Source organism: Ixodes scapularis, unplaced genomic scaffold (assembly GCF_016920785.2).
Source record: "Ixodes scapularis isolate PalLabHiFi unplaced genomic scaffold, ASM1692078v2 ptg000072l_1___fragment_2___debris__unscaffolded, whole genome shotgun sequence".
Lineage (NCBI taxonomy): Eukaryota > Metazoa > Arthropoda > Arachnida > Ixodida > Ixodidae > Ixodes > Ixodes scapularis.
The window spans coordinates 144,236-167,417 of NW_024609908.1; the positions used below are offsets into that span (position 1 = coordinate 144,236).

A 23,182-nucleotide genomic window follows, 5' to 3' on the forward strand; every position below is an offset into this window, starting at 1 on the left:
TTTGGTCTGACGTACGTGTTAAAGGTTAGCTTAGGGACAAAGGGTGGAGCGATTTTTTAAGTTACGTCTGCTTAGTCCAAGAGTTCCAGATGAATCGGCGGTAATGACTTCAATGTGGTTATTCCAGGGAAGGTCAGATGTTAGTCTTACACCAAGGTATTTATACACAGTAGCGGTCTCAATCAGATCGGAGTCCAAGAAGTAATTAAATGACAGAGTGTTTTTTTCTTGGTGAAGTGGATTAGTTTGCGTTTATACTTGTTTGGTGACATACTCCACTCTTTGCACCAATTGTTAATTTTATCTAGATCTTCCTGAAGCTGGTTATTATTTTGCACACAAGTTACTTTGTTATGGATGACGCAGTCGTCGGCGAAAAAGCGTTTTTTTGAAGAAATCCCAATGGGAATGTCATTAATAAATATTAAAAAGAGTAAGGGCCCAAGTACGAACCCCAGGGGAACACCAGGAGATACATTTATTAAGGAAGATTCATGATCATCATGGACGTGACCTGTACACGGGAAAAAAGAAAGTCACGAATCCATGGAAACGGTTATTGGTCGAGGCAAAAAGATGATAGATTAGAAAGAAGGCGTTGATGGAGGACACGGCCGAACGCTTTGGAAAAAAACAAAAAAAACTGCGTCAGTTTGGACGTGACATTCAAGGTTAGTGTGCAAGTCATGGATGAAGTCGCAGAGTTGCGTTTCGCAGGAAAGTACCTTTTGAAAACCGTGCTGCTGTTTAAAGAAAAGAAATGGGATGATAGGTGCCTCATGATATTGGAGTAGAGGATATGCTCAAGTAGTTTGCAAGAAATTGAAGTCAATGAATTAGGGCGATAATTAGATGCGGAAGAGCGGCTGCCCTGTTTAAAGACTGGGAATTACCCTTCCCACCTTTTGGTCAGATGGAAGGCAGCTTTGAGATGAGGACTGAATGAAGATGAGTTTCAAATACTCACTAGAAATAACACGGGTGTTTCTTTTAAATTTTAGGGTTGATGTTATCGGTTCCAGTGGACGAAGTAAGTTTTAGTTTATCAATCAATGTTTTAATACCAGCGGAGTTAACGTTAATAGGATGCATGCGCTCGTAAAGCTCTTCAGGGAGAGTGGGGACGAAGTCCAAGCACTCGTTAGTAAACACTGATGAAAAGTATTCGTTAAACACAGAACTATCATGCTCGACGTTGCACATCCGACATTCCTAACTCTCCCCCTCTTCCTAAACGTCCGTGTGTGTCCTAACACCAGAAACCGGAATTTTAAAGGTTAAAAACGGCACGTTGCGAATATGGAACGCGCACTTTCATGCAAAGCTGACGTCAAGTGACTCAAATCGAAAAACATGCATATTTACAGTATTGTTATCTCTTCTGGTGAAGGCTAAACAACCGTTGCATCCGTTTTCGCGCACGAAACGGTGCCTCCCAGAGAAAGTAAGAACGCAGTGATTGTCTTTATTTTAACAATGTAAACATACTTGCAGGCGTGCGCTGATGAAGCCTCAAAATCAAAACTCTCGTAGTGTGATTCGTGACTCCTCCGGCTACTACCCAACCTCGTTGTCACGCCACTTTCTGCAAGCAAACACTAAAATTGCCAGTAAACACACAAAAGCGACATCGATACAATTATCTTGTAGAATATCACCTTATTTAATCATAACTGTTTCAATAGGCACTACAAGTTGTATTTATTTTAAGAAGAAGAAGCAAAATTTTTTTCGTGAGAAAAAACAAAATATCAATGTTAAGTCTGGTAACGTTGTAATTTTGCCGAATCATTGCCACATCTTTAGAAAACTTCGACAAAAGTTGCGCCGAATTTTCGATTAAGGGGGGGGGGGGGGGAAGAGGGTCGGGTTTGCCCCCCCACTCAAAAACAAGTTGGTACGCCACTGGACGTAGCCACAAGCAATCGCCGTTTTCTTTCTTTTTTATTGCGACTGTAATTAAAAGTGAATATTGTAGACTGCTTATATGGGGCACCAAGCTAGGCAGATGAATGCATGGGCTAATACTTCAGTTGAGCGTGTGGACTGAACTGCCTTGCACGTGACATCATATGGCACCCTACAAGCCGCCATTGCTCCTGTGCCTTAAGTCCGCGCTAATTTACTCGTACTCCACCGTTCCGAGTTTCACACTCCGAGCGCAGCAACTAAACGAAGCATAGCGTACAGTAGCGCAACACACCGAAGCTGTCGGCGAGCTGTATGAGCCACTTCCGACCACAGTTTTATGACGAACCCAGCCTCTCGCGGATGGCAAAATTATTTTGAAGATAAAATTAATTAAGGGCTCTGTAAAATGGTGAAGTAAAAGCCCCCCCCCCCCCCTAAAAAAAAAAAGAAAAAAAAAAAAGCGCGGCGACGTTAGGAAATTTTTACGAATGTTTTAATATTTGTGAAAAGTTTCAAGACTCGCTTCGACCAGATATGCTGAATGTTACTTTGACCGATCTATTTATTGACCATGCATGCTGTTTAGATTCAAATGAAAGACAGCATTCTTGAACTCGCTTGTAGAGACAAGAAACTCAAACTTGTCAGATATCTTGGGTTTCCGTCTTCCAGCGCGAGACGGAACCTGTTGATGTGCTACTCCAATACTGGCACACCACCGTTCAATAAATAGCACATTAATTAGTTTTCAAGCGAGATGCATGGACAAACTTTTTCTGCAACGTTTTCGCTTTCCAATCGAAGTATCTTTATTCGCAGGGCTGTGCATTCTACAAAGGGCAGCGATCGGACTGTCCTCCCATCTCGACAACTTTTCTGTCGCTGTACCATCATAACGCTACTGTTCGATGGGTAATTCGTTTTCAGGTGAGATTCGGGAACAAACCTTTTCCGTAATGGTCCTGGCTTTGAAATCAAATCATTTTACTCGCTGGGTTAAGCATTCTTCAACTGAAATAAGGCAGCGATCCACTGCACTCCTTGTCTCGGCGACGTTTCTGTCAGCGTGAAGAAATGACTTGCACTTCGAGAAATACTCGGTGCAAAAAGAGCACGCTTGAGTGTCAGTCCTTTGGTGGCGCTTCTGTCCATTTAATGAACAGAGCGCCAAACTCTTGCGCTCCGCAGCACAAACTTAGGCGCATAATAGGCCTTATGCGAAATTAGCTGCGCCATCTGGTGAATGCAAAAAGAAGCCTGTCCGCCATTTTGATGTTGGCGAGAAGCGGAGCCGGTCTGGTTTGCGTGCTGTGAGACCGTTCCGTTCGTTACCGGCAAGATGCCTGTACACTGCTGCGCGCCGTTGTGCAAACAGCGAGGAATCAAGGACAGCAATGGAAATAAGGTATGTGGCACAAAGTTTGCTTTCTTAGCGGTAAACGAAGCAGACGGAAAGTGCCGAAGAAGCGGTGCGTGAAGTCGCTCTGCTCTTGTCCGGACCGAGTGTTTGCAAGCACGCTGATCGAGGGTCTTGTACGGTGCGCGGGGCGTTCTCTTTGCACGGTAACGTGGAGTCTGCCTAACTGGATGAACGTACAGGCCGAGTAGCGGCTTTTTACTGAAATGAAATGCCATAAAAAGTAGTCGATGTTTTCTGCGTGCCGGGCGACGTTGCGGCTGGATTAGATGTTTCCGACAGACCAGCCCTCGCTTTGTCAAAGCAACTACACTCGCAAAGTGTAGTAAAGAACAATACAGATTTTTAATTACCGTGTTCTGTACATGAAAACTACTACTATGTAAGTTCGGTGGCAGGAGCGATCTGGAGGCGGTCACAGAGGCCGACGAGGAAGGATTAAGCTGGGCGAGGGGAACGTGTCGCGGTTCCTTGCTGTTTATCGCCCCTTCATAGAGACATAGATGTTTGCCGTGGGCCCTTGGCCTCCGAGGGACCGGCCGAACCGCGCGATCGCGTAAGACCGTACCCGACTCTGCAATCGTGGACGTGAGCTGAAACAGCCCTTCGTGCTTCCTTTGCCTACCTGCCAGTTTTTCATACAGCTGTGGTTCTAACTAGATATGAAATGCATAGGTAAGACGCCGTACTTTGAACTATTTGACAAATTGAGAAAGTATGGAGCTTGTGGAAACCGCATACGTAGACTAAGGGCGAATCGAGCGTTTCAGCTTATGTTGCCTGTGGGGTTACTTCAACACATTTGCGATGGCATTTGCGCGCATTCATTCACGAACGCTGCTGTTGATTCGCAACTATGCTTGGCTATTTGTGAGCCAGAGTGAAAGTGAGCCCTGCTTGAAATATTTCATTAAACTTTCCTTCTGCTTTTTCCTTGTAGGTATCCTTCCATCGCTTCCCTAAAGATCCCATGGTCTACAAAAAATGGATTGTCGCGATCAGAAGGGATGAAGGCCCCGAGTTTCAAGTAAGCAAGTGGACAAAGCTGTGCTCGAAACACTTTCATGAAAGTGACTACATACCCAGCGTTGTGAGTGGCCGAAAGCTCCTTCGTGATACGGCAGTGCCATCCGTTTTCTCCTTTTCCAAAAAGAAAACAGTGCGAAAGCCTCCAAAAAAGCGTGCACCGCCACAGCTAAAGGCTAATGCACCAGCGCCAAGATCCCAACAAATAGACAACACTATGCAGGATGATCCAGCGGTGTGTTGCACAAATGAAGTGCAGGCTGCGGCTGAAAACCCACTGGAGCCTACTGACCACAGCACATTGCCTGCAACAGACAGTGCACGTCTGGCAAGCATCATTCAAGGCTTGAACAAAGAAATTGGAAGGCTTCAAGATGAGTGTGGACTTTTCCGACATCAGTTGGAAATGGCAAGAGAAACAATTCGGGAACTGCAAGCAGAGAAGCTCTCTCTTGATTGCCAACTTGCTCAAGAAAAAGAAGACGCTTCTCCATTTACCATCCAACGATTCAAGGACAGTGATGAAGACGTTATGTTCTATACCGGCCTTACAAGTTACAAACACTTTGTTGAATTGCTTCTTTACATCAACCCCGGGGATGGTGGCTGCAACGTTTTACGTGCAGAGAGCAGCAGCGGAACAGGATCATTGAAGGGGCGTAAACGAAAGCTGAGCACCGAAAACGAACTATTCTTAGTTCTTGTTCGGCTACGCCTTGGTCTATTTGAGGCAGATTTAGCTCATAGATTTTTTATCGCACAATCGACAGTCTCAAGAATTTGCAAATCGTGGATGAACTTTCTGTATGCCAAACTAAGCGTGTTGCCTCTGTGGGCGCCTAGGGAGACAGTTGATGCGACCATGCCACCAGAGTTTGCTGAAAAGTATGCGTCGACACGAGTAATTTTGGATGCCACTGAAATTAAGTGTGAGGTGCCCTCTTCTTTGTCTCTCCAGTCATCTACCTATTCGTCATACAAGTCCACAAACACATTCAAGGGCCTTATTGGTGTCTCTCCGAACGGGCTTGTAGCTTTTGTTTCAGAGCTTTTTACAGGCTCAAGTTCAGACAGAGAATGTGTAATAAGGAGTGGATTTCTGGACTTAGAGTTTGATGCTGGTGATGCCGTAATGGCGGATAAAGGGTTTCGCATCCACGACCTTTTGGAAAAAAGAGGTGTGAAGCTGAACTTGGCCCCCTTTTTGAAGGGCCGCACATTCTCGCCCAGTCAAGTCGAAGAAACCAAAGAGATTGCCTCACTGCGAATACATGTGGAGCGAAGGATACAAAGGATAAAGGCGTATCACATTTTTGATCGGCCCATACCTCTTACCTTGGCTCCACTGATTAACCAGATTTGGACTGTGGCAGCAATCCTCAGCAATTTTCAGTGCTCGCTTATTCAGCATTTGGGTAGCATGCCTGAAATGGTGGACTGAGTAGTGACAAGTATGGAGGCCATACATGTATATTAGCCTGTGGGCTTTCACAAAATAACTTTCTTGTTGTGTGACGTAGTATCACCCCTATCTCTCCCTCGCAGTAAAAATCCTTATCCATGCTTGTGCATTTTTTGGGGGAAAATAGTTGCATTGAGTGCGTTTTTGTTTCTAGAATGTGGTCACCGTAGCAGTTGCAGAGTGGTGCGATAGCATGCTGTGCCAAAGCTCGACAAGATATTAAAACTGCATAAATTCTGAAGCTTTTGTATTGCCCGTCTTTTTCGTTCCCACCATATACAAAAATTCACGTCTCCGATGTCGCATCCATTCGGGAACACTGGCCTCGCAACGGAGCACGCGTATATGTGTAGCTCGTTCGTAAACAGGCCTCTGCACGTGCGCGGTGCCCACAGTTGCTGTGATGTAACGGGTTTATTTACAAACGAGTTGGTGTAGAATCTACAGTAACACTTTATTTTGCGACAGGGTGCTTGAAACTGGCATGAGGCAGACATGGTATATTCACACAGGCAGTCACACAAATAATGTTAGAACATTGCAAACCTGTTATTACAAACTAAAATGGAAAGAAGTCTGTGCGAATGAACCGGTGTTTAAAGTAGATAAATATGGCGCTCCTGATTCTTCTTTATCTGTCGGTTCCATATTGAATGTGAACAAAATAAAATTTAGTACAAAATGTCACTTTCAGTTTAGCAGTAGTGTCTGCTCATTACAGCGGTAGCTGCGACTAGTGAATATCACCAACATGCAGATCCAGAAATGTATGTAACTCAACATCTTTAGCACTAACACCTCTCACTAGACAGCTTGGAAATGAACGTTGGAAAGCAATAACTACTGCAAACACAGCAATCCGTAAGGTTCCACCTACACGGCAACACCAGGGCACCTTTACAGCCCATAACGATAGTGCTGAAATGTATGGTGCCGTACAGAGTGCGACGTTGTTAGCGCAAAAAAGCTATCACATTTTTTTTCCTTTTGAAATCGAAACAGTGTAATTAGTTTTTATTTAATGGAAAGGGATCAATTAGGGCTATAATGTAGGCGGTAAAATTTTGCACCCCACTAATACTCGTTCGAAGTAAATGAGAAAATGCAGTTATGTTGTGTTTGCGCTAACAATGTCGCAATGTGTACATAACCCAAGTAGGACACTTGACCGGCGCAAGCTTGGGCCAGGTATGGCTCTAGCTTACGCCGGTCAAGTGTGCTACTTAGGAATGTGAGGAAAGCATTTCCACTCTCCAAGTGGCTTTTACCCATTGCCTTTTGTTTTAGACACTAGCACGTGTCCTGCCTCCTGACAAGATAGGGAAGGTTGTATGCAAAGAAAAAGCTGTCCAGCTTTTTGCGCATTTCGAGCCATTCATTTTGATCAAATCGAATACGGTCGACGCCGATCCATTTCTCCGAGCAAGCAACGTAGTCTCCCCACAAACAGCCAGTCAGAGCCATCTGCCCCACAACCTGGGCATAGTGATCGTGGTCTCTGTCTAGCTGTGGCTTGTCATTCTCTCCAAAAACTAGAGAAAACTTTTGTTTCTTTGCATAGTCTGGCTCACTGTCTTTGAGAGAATGTGGGCACTTGACTTCTAGAATACCGTACGACAGCTCTTCTGGGTCATAGACTAGTCCGTCGGGCGTTGCACCTAGCCAGGGGCATGATGGATCTACAAATAGGCCGTTGGGCTGAATTGACACATTGTGTCCATAGTTCTTCATCACAGCAACATACCGGTCCTTGGCCATGCTTTCGTTTCTTATCCCGTACTGAACAGCACGAACGCGTGTCAGGTCCTTTGGCTCAATTAGGTTCTTGAGGCCCTTCTCCGTCCACTCTTTGCGTGTGATGACACATCCGAAACGCGATGCAGTTAGTCTGTTCAGCCGTGCTTTCTTCCAGCGTTGACTGTGTCGCTGCTGCCTGGTATTACGCTCCAGGTCTCTCGCCTCCTCTGGTGAAAGCTGGATTTCCTGCGAAAAAAACAAAACACAGCTTGCCACACTAGCCGCCTAGGTGGCTCAGATGCAAAGTGCTAGCATATGGATCCCCAGTCGGCAAGTTTGAATATTGGCCGAGCTGCCCGCAACTTGACTGAGACTTAATGCGGAAAGGCACCGTGTAACTCAGATTGGGGTTGGGTTGCTGTCAAAAATTGCCACGTGGTCTAAATTAACCCTGTCTCCCACTGGGGCGTGCCAGATGCCATTCGCTGGTTCAACATGTTAACCTGCAAATTTAGCCCACCTTAAAATCGCTGCACTTGTTGAGACTGATAGCTGGAACAACCTTTCACTCTTGAACTGTGAATGCTTTTTACCACCTCCACAAAAAGTAAAATAATGTGCATCAAAGTCTTTCCAGGCTTTAAGATGCATTTTAGCTTTGTGTTTTGCAGCTGGTCTCACTTAGGCATCAAGCGCAAATTCAGCTACACGTGACCAGGCTGGCTTTGGAGCGGTCGTACACCGTGCAGCTACATTGTTGCTTGCCGCCAAAGCAAAGCAGGACAGAATAAAATATGTGGATCCCACATCATGTGGGAATCGGTGTTAAGCGAAGCTTGCTTTGATGTTTACGCTGATCATCGCAACATGGAATCTGATTTTGACCCAAAATTTTAATGTTGTTCAGTGCTTCGTGCAATACGACACTAGTGAAGTGTTACAACACTTGTGTTTGTTTGTCCACGGCCGGACTGGATTCCTGTGCTTTCATACAACCTTCGGAATTGCGGAAGCATGCATGCCGTTCTGCACGAGGCGCTGCAGCTCTTCTCATCCACTGTTCCACCTGCGCATGCTCACTACAGGTTGTGACCTTGTGTGGCATTAACCTGGAAGGACAATTCTGGCGCACAGACTAGGTGCGGTGTTTCAGAGGGCAACTGCTATGTGTCGCAGGGGTAGGGATCAGCCACGGCTGCCGTGTTATAGCTAACAGAGTCCGCAATAGTACTAAAGGCAGTATCACGCCGCATTGCACAGGCCGTAAGAGAGAGTGTGCATTCAGTCCGGCTGTGGTTTATCTTTACGAGCTGTGCACTACATGTAAGACGCATTTACTTATGCCATTGTTGTTGTGGAACACTGTTCACAGCCAGCAAAATGATTTACCCTATCACCGCCCGACAGAACAGCATGAACACTGTGGCAGTACTGTTGATGACACCCTTGATGGCATGTCATCCGCATCGACAACACTTACTGTCAATATGCTCAATTCTTGAGCGCTCAACCCGCCAGGGAATGTTGGCTCTGAAGCTCTGTTGAAGAAAGACGGTACTGGAACTAAGCTGATGGTGCCTGCTCCCATGACAATGTTGTCAGACATCCATGTTGTGAAGCCTGCAGGTAGTTGAGCTTGCTGGTAGGACATTGGAGAGCCGGCAGGGGCAGGTCCGAGTTTTGTTTCCACAGACTGCCTTCGTGCTGCTAGGAGAACTGACGCGAAGTCAGAGTTTCCAATGTTCTCGAGGCCCCTTCCTAGTGCATGAAAAGACTGCAGTTGTTGTTCGTCCTCCTGCTTCTCAGCTCGTGCATCGTAGAGCTGCACTGGCATTGCCATCTCCATGCCACCCTCCCGAGAACTCCTCCAGTCTACATCCTGGACGCTCATCGGCTTGATGCCTTGTCGGCGAGGGCGCCCCCATTGTTGGGGAAGTTCTGTGCATGAGAGCTCAGGCGGTGCCTCTTTAAATCCCTCTTTCTTCAACAAAATAAACAGCCGTAGAACAGCAAGTATATGGCTGCACGCACCCCCTGCACCAGCAGGACACGCGCATTTTGATTCTGTAACTTCACCGCTGTCAGCCTTGAACGCCAGGAGGACGTTGTAGGGCAGACCAGTTTTTTTCTGGCTCCGGTAGCACACCGCTCGGCCGTAGACGATCCCAAGGCTGCAACAATAACGAAAAAAAAAAAAATTTACAAGCTGCACTTAAAATACTTTTTGCTTTTCTACCAATAACAACGCTACAATCACTTACGTAGCCAGGGGGGGAACCCATGGGGCCCGGCTTCCCCCCTTCCCCCCCCCCCCCCCCCAAATCTACCATTTTGCCAGGGCCTCCTCTCACCCTCCCCCTCATACAGCATTTTGTCATGGGCTGTAACGCTAGAGCAGACAAGCATACGAGACAGCGTCAAGTGTTCGCATGGCTCATAACGGTCTTTATTTGCACAGTTAGAGCGATTGTGCGTGTGTGTGAGGGGGGGAAGGGGGGTGCAGAAAGGCGATGAAAACAGCAAATTGCAATGCGATAACTGTCACTAGCGTGTCAGTGCGTCGCAAGAAACACGGGCCCATGCGTCCGATCTCGGGCGTGTGCACACCGGCGATGAAAGCAGTCGCGCGATGCGACTAGATCACATCGCAAAAAAATTAGATAGTCACACTGGCGTGCGCGATGAGCGAGTCCAACGCCTTCGTTGGCGAGTCGCTTCTCGAAAACTCTCGCTCCGAACAGCCGCTCCGCGACTAGATCGCATCGCAAAAGGCCGGTGTGACCACTGCTTACATCGCCGGTGGGAATGCGCCTGTAGCGACAGCTCAAATCGTGTCACTTTCTTTCCCGCAATGGTCGCTTTTGCGATGAAAGTTATCGCGCGACTAGATCGCATCGCCGGTGTGAACGCGCCAATACCACGCCCGCGCGCGCTACGAAATGCACGCAGAGCGCTCGTCACACACACGTACGCATACAGCCGCAACTCTTTGATTACAAAGTATTAAGCACCGCACCTATTTACGATGTTAAACAAAGAGGCCATAGTTCACAGTACCTTGAATCGCAGATGTTCGTCCGCACGGAAGACGGCACTGTGTAGGCTTCCACAGCGAAGACGTAGGACTTGCTCCGCTGCTTTGACGAGGTTGTCGCCATCGTGCAAAGGCCCCCGAGAGTTTCGTCCGATAGCGGAGGCAAGTTAGTCAGGCTGTTTGTCCACATTCTATGGTCGGAAGGCGGAAAACACCGCGGCCCTGCCATCGCACACTGCCCGTACGGGGTGTTTCCGATGCTTCCAGTGCTTGGGCGGCTTCGGTTTTCTCTCACGACGATTGACAAACTCAATATGGCGACGCTCTCAGTGTTGTCAGACCACCAAGCTATTTCGCATAAGGCCTATTGTGGCTGATTCAATGTCGATTCATGCGAGTCATATAATACATGGCTTGCATTGATGTTGCATCAGCTGCCATTGCTTCCTGACCAATTTATTTATTCATGATCACAAATGTACAGTCTGGGACAAAAGTCCCCAGGACGTGCTAGCTGCGGCTGAAACCCATTGGTCTGCACCTGCCGGCGGGTCGCCTGGTTTCGAGATCACACAAGAGCGCATGCGCGTCCTACTCTGCCTGCAAACATGTGTGTTTCCTGCTCTTCTGCGGCACAGCACCTAACTAGGAATCGGGCACATGGTACTGCCTCGGAGATAGCGCTGGCGGCTGACGAGCGTCTGCTATACATTCCAAAACTCGAGATACCGCCTGGGGCATTGCGCCGCATTTCGTCGTGTCAGCGCACCTTGCTTTATAACCAGTTCAGCTTATCGCTTAATTGAGCTGCCGTGCCGGCAGATGGCAGAGGAATGCGTTTCAGTCGCAGCTTGCGTGTCCTGGAGACTTTTGTCCCCGACTGTACCTACAAGAAACCCAAGAGGAAATGGCAACTAAACTGGCCAGGCGCAAACAGGCAGCTGAAGTATCTGCAAGTTCACACAAAGCTGCTCCTCCCAGGAACGTCAGCCCTTGTGCCCTCTAACGCAAAGCAGTTTTTGTGGAAATTTGGTCACCAGAATATCATTACCTGTCTATGTAATGTGGTACAGCCTATTTTTTCTGGGAGTGTCTAAAAGCTAAATCTTAGCGCTAATTAAATTTTTAGATGCGGTTTATGTCAGGACAAAAGCTGAAAGTGACGATGTTGCAAGGCTCTCAAAAGCAGCTCCAGCCACATATGGCTAGCAGCGACCGAAACGGGCACACAACTGACCAATCCAACTGATGCAGAAAGAGAGCTGGTCATGCACAAAATGTGAGTGTGGAAAGCAGCTTGGGAATCCCAACACTGCGTAATGTCATGTCGAGTCCTTAACATTTATACTTCCTTGGGATTGCTCAGTTTCACCACTCAGTCAAGGCTTTGCAGTTTACCAAGCCTTCTTTATTTCGCAAAGGCCAGTAAAGCAGTCGGGAGTGACAAGGAAGACAAAGAATCAACTAAATCACAAAAAAAAAAGAAAAATAGCACAGAGATTTAGTTTGATGCCGGCAACAATGTGTTGTCATGATTTGTTGATGAGGAATGCCATGCTTTCTGCCTACACCCCAATGTGCGTGAGTAATGCTGCTAGGGGGCACACCGGCAGAGCTGCTTGAAACACCTTTCTCTGACTTACCCTGCTCTATCAATTGCAGGACTACCTGCGGCTCGGCTGTTGATGCGGGAGGTGCTGTAGGGCCCTACTGCCTAACACGTGAGTCATTTATGGCCTGACCTCTGGGTACTCGTATGTTTACCGTACTAACAGAACCCATGCTTTAGCATTAAAAAGGTAACTTTTTTAATGAACCTGTAGTATATGAAAGAAGTTTGCTGTGCGGTGATAGAGCCGAACATGTCATATGCAACACATGGTTTATGTCTTGCATAGAGGATATTCATTCATAAAGGGTGGAAACAATAATGCTGAGAAAGAAGGCATAAACGGCAAAGAGCTCTCTACTCTACTGTTGTGGCTGCGCTCTGTTGCTAAGCAGAATGACCGAGGAATGTCCTTCCTACGTCATGACTACGTAGCAAGTTCCCCAATGTTGCTAGATTACCTCCCAAATAGGCTCCACATGCATCCACCAGGTGCAGATTGAAAGATTGTTTGATTAGCTTTAAAATTAGTTTGCTTGTGCCCTTCAGCAAAGGACTCGTATTTTTGAGGTTATGTTGCAACCTGCAGCTCATTAAAGCGATAAAATGAGCGCTAGAAGTTGGTTTCTGTACCTCTTTAATGTGAAATTGTTTTTTTTCAGTTGCTGACGAGGACATCCCTGCAAAGAATGAGATCGTGGATCCTAGCATCGGCCTCCAGAAAAGGAAGGAATGGTAAAATTGAAAAACTTTTCACTTTCATTTAGTGTATAATATACATTAAAAGAGTTTAGGATAGTGCAGGTGTGGCCAGAGTGACATGGAGTTAGAGCCGCAGACAAAACTACGAAAGTTTAGAGTCGCTGGAAAAAAGAAAGGGGGAGGGGGCTACTTTTAACAAGAAACAATATGGAGGGAACAGTTATTTCCATAGAGGACAAGTATGATGGGCGATAACAACAAATGACACTGTATCAGAAGGTCCTTTCCACTGCTAAGCATAAATTAATACACGATTCACTAGCCAGTCACTGCCCCTGACAACTGTTATGCGTATACGGTTGAAAGTCTTTCTATAACAATAAAGGAAACAGGGTCACTCGACGCATCTATGTTGCAAAAAGCATTCCAGGTGTATATATGTAGTGTGTTGCCAGGCTGCCAAGACTTGTAGCTCTTTCTAAATTCTAGAACCCTTTTCGTCTAGGGGACACGTTTTCCAGGGAGCCGCGAGCTGCATTTGGACCCGCAAAGAGCCGCGTGCGGCTCGCGAGCCTCGCTTTGGCCACTTCTGAGATAATGTAAGCACAGTAGATTGAATCGATTGCAACAAGAAGTCATTAAAACATTATTGTAGCCAGACTCTTAATTGTAGTTCCAGCCAGTGCCTGGAAAACATTCTGTTGTCATGCTCACCTGATGCAACTAAGGGATTATGTAGCTGTTTCATGCAGATGCCATGAAGCTTTGTAGGCCCACCAGCTTCGCAGACGCCCATGAAGATAGGAATTCATGTGTAGTGCTGTCTTAAATTTAAAGGCCTAAATTTCATTAATGTAATTATTTTAGTGCATTTTCAATGCATCTTGGAGTATACAGTACCACTCTACGTCAACGAATGGTATATGTGAAGCTGTTTCTCGCTTTTGTTTATAACAGATCCATGTCGGGCAAGGTGTGCACGTCAACCAGGAATGCGGGCAACATGCGGAAAGCAGAGTGCGACTCCATGTTTTGCAAGATCACTGCTGCTTCCATAGGGTGAGTGGAAGTGCTTTTGGAGAGGTCGATGACCGGCACCATCTCCAACAAGGCAAAGGCAGCGAGGCAAGAGAAGGCATTTGCCCCGCTCACTCAGCGCAAGGTGCAGGCTCTCTCATTAAGCAAACATTTTTAAAATCTTGATATGAATCTCGCGGAGTCGCGTAAAATATTTCATGCTAAATTCGTATCAACGAAAGCAAAACAAAATTTATATTTTGAAACAAGGAATGCATGAATGTGCATTTATTTATGGCAGAAAATATCTTGTATGCAATTTACACGATTCTAACACGCCCCCGATAGTAACACACGGTTATAATCAACCTACGAATGTTGAAAAAATGAATTAATGTTGATTCTACTGCGCAGATAAATGTCGATTCTGCTTCGCAGATAAAATTATGACGGCTGAACAACATACACTTCGTGGAAAACATTTTATCAAATGCACATACTCGGAAAGTGCCCACACTATGTGCTGTTGAAGCCCTACATCAAAAACGTGCAAGCGAAAATTCGGTTTCTTTGTCTTTCCAACCAAGCTCGCATGTCACCGTGGACCACACCGAAGATACCACCAACATCACTCGGTTTTTTGTTTTTGCCAACGCAGTTACTTTGTTTTTTAGACGTAACCTTATAGTAAAATCGGTTTTGTTTTTCCAAGGCTGAAACACGATTCCACGAGATCGCAAAAACAAAAAAGCGATTTTGGATTCAGATTGGATTGGATTTGAAACATGTGTTGATGGTGATGGGGCTGGCCACTTTGCAGAGTTTTTTTTTAGCATTTTGTTTAGTTTTGGTTTTTGGGTCCGATTGTAACATGCATGTAATTTTGAGCTCCAGTTTTTGGGTAAAGTGCGGCTGATCCCTGGCAGCAGCAGGCAATCAGCCGCCCGTAGCCTTGAAAGCTTACAGTCGCCGATCGTGGCCTCCTTGCCACTATCAGTTGTGGAGCACACATTCGTATCAGCCGTCGCAGCGCGTAGAGGAATTCGGAACACCCAAAAATTTTCACGTCGTATACAATACACTTCGGCCGGGGAACTTGTTAATTTGTTTTATTCCGAAATTCGTGCCAGTTAGTATCACCGAGATTTTACTCTAGTAGGTTGTCTGCTAACACCTGGACATGTGATGGGGGTACCCCGCCAAGAATGAGTCAATCATAACAGATAATAACCGTAAATAATCGCACATTTGTATTTTGAACAGATAATTTTATTTTTCGTTCTAAGCAACAAACTCGAGCAAGTGCTCGAAGAGAAGTCAACGGAGAGCTCGATGCGTCGTGGGCTATCCGGCAAAGCTGGCGTGGCTACGAGCTGTGCCGTTCGGGTGCATAGTGGTGGTGTAGACGTGTTACAGCCTAGCCATTTGAAACACCTGTGGGCTTTACGTTGACCAAAGCGGACTAAGCCGTCTAAGCGCCTATGTGTGAGATAAGCAATGTCAAGGTCATCGCGTTCAGGGCGAGATTACTCCAACAGTTGAGTATACCTCCAAACAGCGGCGCTGCTCCGATCTGTAGTGCAGCTACATAGCGGTTTTCGCCATGTCACGACTACGTCCAAGATCCCTAACATTGCTAGATTACCTCCCAACGAAGCTTCAGAGGCCTTCACCAGGTGCACATTGAAAGACTGTTTAATTACCTTTAAATTTAGAGCCAGGCCATGAATGGAAGATCTTTCAAGGAATGTGAAAGATTGTTTTTATATAGAACTGCATTGTTCTTTCTGAAGCTCATGATGCTATTTTTTTAATTCTGTGGCGTGTCTAAGCTGTTACCACAGCGAGGGATGATAACCAAGTATCAGCAGTTTCCTACGTACATTGTCTACTTATCTACAGTTGTAGCTCCTATTTCTTACAAGCCTAGCAGTGAGATTTATAGACATAGGCTATCTGTTTTGTGCCTAAAAGAATCTAACAGAAGCCAGGGTGAGCTGTCTATAGGAAGCGAGCAAGCCGGCCGTGTCGCGGCGGTCGCCTATTGTTCGCCGCGACCTGGCGGTAGCCGCCGCAGGAGCATCGGGCAGCAATGGCGACGAACAGCACGGCGGACAGCGTCCCCGTCGTGATTACGACGGAATTTAAGGCAGTTACGAGTTCGGAAAGTTCCTTCAGAAGCCGGTGCCGCCGGCTCAGAATCATCGCGAAGTAATAGTAACAAACAGCACAGAGGACAGTGGGCGACTAAGAATCCGTAAAGCTTCTTAGGTAGCCGGTGCAGAATCATCGGGGGGAAGCAGTGGCGATTAGCAGCACAGCGGACAGTGTTCCCGGGGTGATTACGACGGGGTTTAAGGCGGTTACGAATCCAGGAAGCTTCTTCCGTGGTGCCAATGACGAAGAGAAAACTTTTTCATGAATCTGGCCGCGTGTACGACGTGAAGGAGGTCCGTTTCGACGGACAAGTGGATGTCACGGAGCGCCGTACTCTGCAAACAAAATTAAGCGCGCCCGCAAAAAAATTTAGTTGGCGTTGAGGGGCTGCGGTAATAATGTACGTTTATTTCGGAATCAGCTTGATAATAACTGGGCGATTTTTTTTTCGCGCCGTTCCGCGATTCTCTTTACTATCTTCCTGTAGGCTGATGGAAACATCCAAGGGTAGGCTTAGGAGGGCGACCGCATTCCGCTTCTCGATTCCGGTGAAGTATTTGCTGCATAGAGTTTGCCGTCGGTGTCGATGCTGTTCTATCGTCGCTAGAAGAGAAAAGAAGGTAACTGTATTATACGTCAGCAGCTTAAACAAAGCACGAACTGGAAGGTAAGACACCACTAACCTGTATGGACGCACAAGTCGTACCCAGGTCGCGCAGTACTCCGCCTCGTACGGCTTCGAAGGGACGATGTAGTACTACGTGCCGTGCGCGATCTTCGACGTACTGTTGGTACTGTTTCAGCCGACCAGGCAGCACTTGTTGCGGCTTTCTTGGTGCGGAATAGTCATCTCAGAAATTACAGCGCTAACCCACTACAACGCACAACCAACGCAGCGACTGGCAGAAGATGCCCGATGCAACGGACCCGTTTGCCGCTAGGGGCGCCCTGGTCGGGGCTTGAATTAGATCCGCACGGTTCCTATTGGGAGTGGAACATAAATCAGGATACTGCGGTACTTTTGCTTTCATGGTGATCTCTGAACACTGTAAATACTAAGAAACATTGAAGGTTTGTTAGGTGCCAGCTGCCACTTAATTGCTTTCATTTGAGACTAATTTACCCTTGGTCTTCTCAAACTATGACCCTCCAGCCTGTATTTATGACGTTCTATATTGTTTTAAGTCTGAGCACTGCAAAAAATAATTACCCTGGAATTTCAATATTCCAGGCTGCTTTTGACTACGCCTGAGGGAGAAAGGTACCGCCAGGCTGAAAGGGCAGCCCGGCACCAGAAGATACGGCGGTACCTGTCAGAAAACCTGTCCAATCTCAAGAGAAATCACTACAAAGGTATGTGCATCTATTACTCTAACTTCCTTAATTAAGTAATATACTATTTTGGGTCTCAAGTTTACAAGCAATTATTTTAAATGATGGTATAGATAAATTATTTAGAGGTTAATATATCTAAATGTTTATGCAAACAACTTTAAAGTAGTCTGTTGACCACTTGAAAAAGGCTGTGGGTTGCTTGGTCGCTACTGCCATCCCATCAGGCCGTGCTCGCTCACTCTCCAAAAAGTTGCATGGTCACACAATTACAATGAAGCACGTCACTCTTACTGCCCCTTAGTCGTCTCTAGGCCCACTCTGCTGTTTACGTATGTCAATGGTCGTCCTGTGTTTGGACTCATTGCTGATCTCTGAATTGCCCTTGACATGTCCAGGCTCATCCCTTTGCTGCCTGTCCTCCCCCGATGCGTGGTCCCACCACGGACTGCCCATGCTGTTGCAGGTCTGCCATCGCTTGCACTCCATGTTGTAGCCTTTTTACCCTTTTCTTCATATTAATTTAGCTTAATTTATATATTGCCAATACTATCGAAATGGAACAAATGTACTATCGCAGCCAATATGAGCTGAAACGCCACTGCACGTGGCACGCGATGAGAGTTGTCTCTCAGATTGTTCAGCAAACCTTGGTATGCGTTGAGGTAGAAACGAATCACTTCTTGTGCTCGTTGCACCACTGTGCCATTCCGTGTCAATGAGTGCAAGAAGCAACCTGCCTAAACCTCAGCAAACACAGAGGTTCACTGAAAATCCGACAGGTGGCTCTGATAGTACCACACGCCATGCGTCATGGCGCTTCAACTAATATTGGTCACAATAGTACTTCCTCCAATGTTTCTGGTTTTTCTGTACCACCTAGCCATTCCGCCCAGCGAAACAATGTATGATTTCATAACTTCATAATAAAAATATCAAAGCAATGCAACTTGTTTGACTTTATTCTTATTAGTAGCTGCACTCGCCGTACTCAAATGTCGGGCTGGCGATTACCAGTGTGCAGTGGACAATATAATTAAATTCTAAGTGGGATATGCACCTCGTCATGCTCCAGGCATGGCATAATTAAGTTTCCAGATTATGCATTCACATATTGTTGTGTTTTTTAAGTTGTGGCCAACTCGAACTGTTTCAAATTAGCCATGAAACCACCATAATCAAACCGTAAAAAAATAGGCGTCTCAAAGTACGACAGGTCATTCGACCATCAGACCAAACCAACAGACCATCAGGCCATCAAACCATCAGGCCATCAAACCATCTTGCCATCAAACCATCAGGCCAACAGACCATCAAACCATCAGGCCAATAGACCATCAAACCATCAGGCCAACAGACCATCAGGCCATCAAACCATCAGACGTCCCAAAATACGACTCCATCAGACCATCAGACCATCAGGAATTTCCTGATGGTCTTTTCGATAGGGTTTGCTCTTTGGTGGAGCCATCCGGGATTAAACGAGGCAGTTGATAGCGTTTTAAGCATAAAATATAGAGTCAGAACCGATGTAGTGATCCGACAAAACTAGCAAGGCGGGCCGTATCGCGCAGTACGTCGCAGTACGTGAGCAAAACAAAAATGGCGGAGGGGCCGACTCAGTGTTGTAATAATTTCGCACTAGATGGCGCGACGTGTCAGGAAAAACCTGACTGCCCAGCGGGTATGGCTGTGGCCATGGCGTTCGCGTGGCGTGTCAGTGACGTAGTTGACGAGCTGTCAACGAGGCCCCGCCAGCTGGCCAAACTACCCCTGAAACAGGGGTAGTTTGGCTCTGAAACAGTTGACTGAAACCGAAGCAGGCGTGAATTGGGACGCCGCGACAACACGAATAGCAGGGTGTCAAATGTCATGTCTAAACTCACACTTGAACTTCGTATAGACCATTCACTTCTTGTTTTCAACAAATCGGCCGTACTGAGAGTAGCCAGAGCAGGATGCGGCGGCTTCTGATGTTCGAAGCTGATGATTAGACCACCCTACTAAAGTATTTATTAAAGAAAATACCTGAAGCAATTCTGAACAACAAGTGTGACTGCGCCAAATGGTGAACATTTTCCTCAAATTGGTTCAACTCGTCGATAAACTCAGCTGAATTAGTAACAGGAAATTAAAAGTTCCAATAATTTTGTTTCGCAAGGTATCGAATTTTTAAATTTGGTTTGAGAGGTTCTGCTTGAAAAGCTGACGTCAGATATTTTAATAAGGGGCAAGAGATGTACGGCTTGTTCCCGACGGATTACCAAATGTTTGAGGGTGGGCAATTAGTGGTGGTTAAGCTCACGCCGAAAAAAAAAATGCTCCAGATACGCTTTCACGACCGGCAGGTTAAACATAGGATTCCATGTTTTCGGAGTTCATGTTTCATTAAATTCGGAGGGTGTCTTTTTTTAGTTTAGTTTTCACTAAAAATTTCTGGTTTATCGGTGTTTATTTTTAGATTTCTAAATTCACCGAAATTGGAAGTTTAATATTACTGTTTTAACATTTTCAAAATTAGACATAATGATATATTTTATACGGCCAGAAATGTATATTAAATGTGAATTGAACTCACCTGTATAAAATTATGTCTGCAGCTTCATTTTGGCACTGGCCCAGGTAGCAGGCCGCGTCGGCCGGTATCGGGACTACGCCGGCCGGTCCCGGTAACAGGATGGCGGCGTTCGGCCATTGGCGCCGGTGAGCTACCGGCCGCGGCCGGCGTCGGGGTTTCGTCTTGCTCACTGGCCAGTTCAGCCGAAGAAGTTAGTGACTGGCCGGCATTGGGTTTTTGCTGTCTTTGCTGGCCAGTCTCCGTCGAGGTTCCAGTAACTGGCCGGCATTGGTATTTTGCTGTCTTTGATGGCCAGTATTTACATGGAAGTTCAGTAACTGGCCGGCATCGGCACTTTGCTGTCTCTGATCGCCAGTATTTACACGGAAGTTCAGTGACTGGCCGGCATCGGCGCTTTGCTGTTTAGGCTGGCGAGCCCTGCCATGGAAGTTCCCTTTACTGACCGACATCGTTTTATCTTTTTTTTTACCGTTTTTACTATGCAGTCAAGTCATTCAGATTCTGACGAACTGTGGCAATTCATGAATAGCGAGTGGAAATATTTGCATAGATCAATCCTTCGCATATAACTGCCGACGCATTTGCAGTTCACGATTCGAGAATCTGACCACCTACGCCATGAAGAATAAATTACACAACGCCGAACGATACCTTTTCAGGAAGCTAGTTTAATTTGATGCACTATACTTAAGGTCGGTGGTATACGCACGTGTTTGGCTCTGATAAGAAAAATAAAATAAAAAAGTGAAAGCCGTTTACAAATCCCTGTAACGCCGAATTGGAGCGCAGCTCTTGAGGAGGAGGAGTGAAGGGTACTGAGGGGAGGGTAGACCCCTCCTCCTCCCCTCATTCTTTAATATGCTCCGGGGGGGCGGTCACGTGACCTCGGGGGGGGGGGGTGTCATGTGACCGGGGAGGGGGGTCAAGTGACCTCGGGGGGTCACGTGACCTCAGAGGGGTCACGTGACCTCAGAGGGGTCACGTGACCTGCGGGTCACGTGGGGGTCACCTTGGGGTCACGTGACCTTGAGATGACCTTGGGAGGGGTCACGTGACCTTGGGGGTCACGTGACCTTGGGGAGGAGACCACGTGACCTCGGGGGTCACGTGACCTCAGAGGGGTCACGTGACTTGGGGGTCACGTGACCTTCAAAGGGTCACGTGGGGTCTTGGGGTCACGTGACCTTGAGATGACCTTGGGAGGGGTCACGTGACCCCTCGAGGTCACGTGACCTTGGGAGTCACGTGGGGTCACGTGACCTTGAGATGACCTTGGGAGGGGTCACGTGACCTGGAGGGGTCACGTGACCTTGGGGGTCACGTGACCTTGGGATGACCTTGGTTACGCCGACGGCGACGCCGACGGCGACGCCGACGGCGACGGCGACGGCGACGCCGCTCAAGCCGGGAACGGGCCCCTAAGAGCTGCGCTCTAAAACGGTATAGCGGAGAATCCGAATGAAGAACAACAACCACAATTAACAAACACGTGGCATGATTAAGCACGCGCTTTGAGTTACAAAAACAATAATTTGCATTGCATTGCAGAATCTGGACAAGAAAGATATGTGTGTATTGCTTATGACGCTACGAGAGGTACACAACTCTCCTGAGATCGTGTTATTGGTGATTTTAATTGAGTGTGAAAACATGCTATTTCAGGCAAGAATCTACTGTTTTCTGTGGTAGTTACGATCATCGAACAGAAATATTTCAAATTTTGACATAGCCAGACTATCTGTCCCCCGATAGCTTATGTTATACGACATACCGCACCAAAAAAAACGCAAATATAAAAACTTTTTTTTTTAACACGATAAAGGCGTTGTGAATGTTTACACTGCCGGGTCTGTGAATGTGACCCCTTGACGCTACGAAACATAAATGTTCTAATACCGAACGATTTAACTAGTTTAATTATCAGCACTGTTCTTGGATCTCAGGAATAAAAACATGTCTAGGCCTAATAAAAAAGTAAAACTGCGGAGCGCAACCTCGATAAGTAAAATCAGGCGGCAGGCGAGGGAAATATCACTGATGTACCAGAAGAAAATTAAGTACTACTTTCCTTAAGTCAGAAAAATAAGAGATGTGCTTAATACGTATCGCGCTGTGAGCTCAGCTAAATAACTGCCTTAAAATAGCGGTATTTCTGTTTTAATAGTGGGTAAAGTTGACCACCTTCAGACAAACTTCGGCTGCATCACTGTGGTAGTTTGACCACTTACATAATTTCTCATTTTGCTCTCAATATTCCCATTATTATTACCTTCTTTACTTCGTCGAAACGACTTGCGCTGTTTGCCTACTACACTGACCCAGAAATTAGCACGGAGGGAGCGAATCATCCCGGCAAAACAAGAGGGCCACGGTTTGTGCATTGCATCAATTTAAATTTGGGCTCGCACTTCCTATTTTCACATTCTGCGTGATGTTTACCCTAAAGTAAGGAGTAGTAGTAAAAGTGTACACGATCAGCCCAATAATCAATCAATACGAAAACATGTGTTTCCGATATCGACATGTTCCCGGTATGTTTCTGATATCGGGGTGTCCGTTTCTGACATCGGATACTATCTATGGAATGTGGGAGTCTATTACTGACATCGCTCCTATCTATTCGGATATTTAAATGGCTAACTGCGTGCATATGTTTCCGATATCGGGGTGTCCGGTTTCTGACATCGATCCTATCTATTCGGATATCTAAATGGCTAACTGCGCGCCCGCCGTCGGCGGCGGGCGCGCAGTTGGGTCTGACGTAAAAGTCGCGACCGGCTATTAGCCAATCCTATCCTAACTTATTTTTGATTTTCGATAATCGATAATCTATCAATAAACTTTACTATTGATCGATTATCGATCATCGGCCGATAGTGGACCATCGGTCGATAGTCGATCACTGCCATACAGCTGTCACGTGACGACCACGTAACAACTGCGAATTTTATTTACTCCGAAAAGGGCTTTTAAAATACTTTCGGCTCGGGCGGTTTCGAACCAGCGACCTTTCGTTCAGTAGCCCAACGCGGTACCTCTGCGCCGCAAAGGGAAGTGAACATTCCGAACTTAGACTTTGTATGCAAACGTGGGTAGTGCTAGGGTTCGCCGCTCTGTTACGCTCTGTCAAGTGTAGTTTATAGTTGGTGATGCTTCCACAAGGTGGCGCTTGAGGTCGCCGTCGCCGCACCAATCAGCGT

General features: G+C 46.5%; 1 protein-coding gene, 1 long non-coding RNA gene and 1 other non-coding gene across 4 annotated transcripts; 2 read left to right on the forward strand and 1 right to left on the reverse strand.

Moving 5' to 3' along the window:
• Nucleotides 1-3,231: 3,231 nt before the first annotated feature.
• Nucleotides 3,232-6,106, forward strand: LOC120841290. Its single transcript, XM_040212172.2, has 2 exons — nt 3,232-3,316; nt 4,269-6,106. The coding sequence occupies exons 1-2, from the start codon at nt 3,251-3,253 to the stop codon at nt 5,793-5,795; spliced, it is 1,593 nt and encodes a 530-aa protein (XP_040068106.2). The 5' UTR covers nt 3,232-3,250; the 3' UTR covers nt 5,796-6,106.
• Nucleotides 6,107-6,429: 323 nt separating this feature from the next.
• On the reverse strand, nt 6,430-10,923 carry LOC115331299. The gene is made up of 3 exons (XR_005798340.2): nt 10,611-10,923; nt 9,034-9,724; nt 6,430-7,799 (listed from the first exon to the last, which is right to left on the reverse strand). It is a non-coding gene; the product is annotated as an uncharacterized LOC115331299 (transcript).
• A 1,103-nt stretch (nt 10,924-12,026) lies between these two features.
• On the forward strand, nt 12,027-17,401 carry LOC121833928. 2 transcript variants are annotated; one of them, XR_006076940.1, is made up of 5 exons: nt 12,027-12,168; nt 12,250-12,308; nt 12,859-12,931; nt 13,856-13,957; nt 17,304-17,401. It is a non-coding gene; the product is annotated as an uncharacterized LOC121833928 (long non-coding RNA). The 2 variants fall into 2 exon arrangements; XR_006076939.1 differs by having other exon boundaries at nt 12,028-12,164.
• The last annotated feature ends 5,781 nt before the right edge of the window (nt 17,402-23,182 follow it).

Excerpts from the sequence above, each read along its gene's own strand:
- LOC120841290 (XM_040212172.2), top strand. The coding sequence starts at position 3,251 with ATGCCTGTACACTGCTGCGCGCCGTTGTGCAAACAGCGAGGAATCAAG. Across the intron at positions 3,317-4,268 it reads AGGACAGCAATGGAAATAAG|GTATCCTTCCATCGCTTCCC; the intron begins GTATGTGGCACA and ends TTTTCCTTGTAG.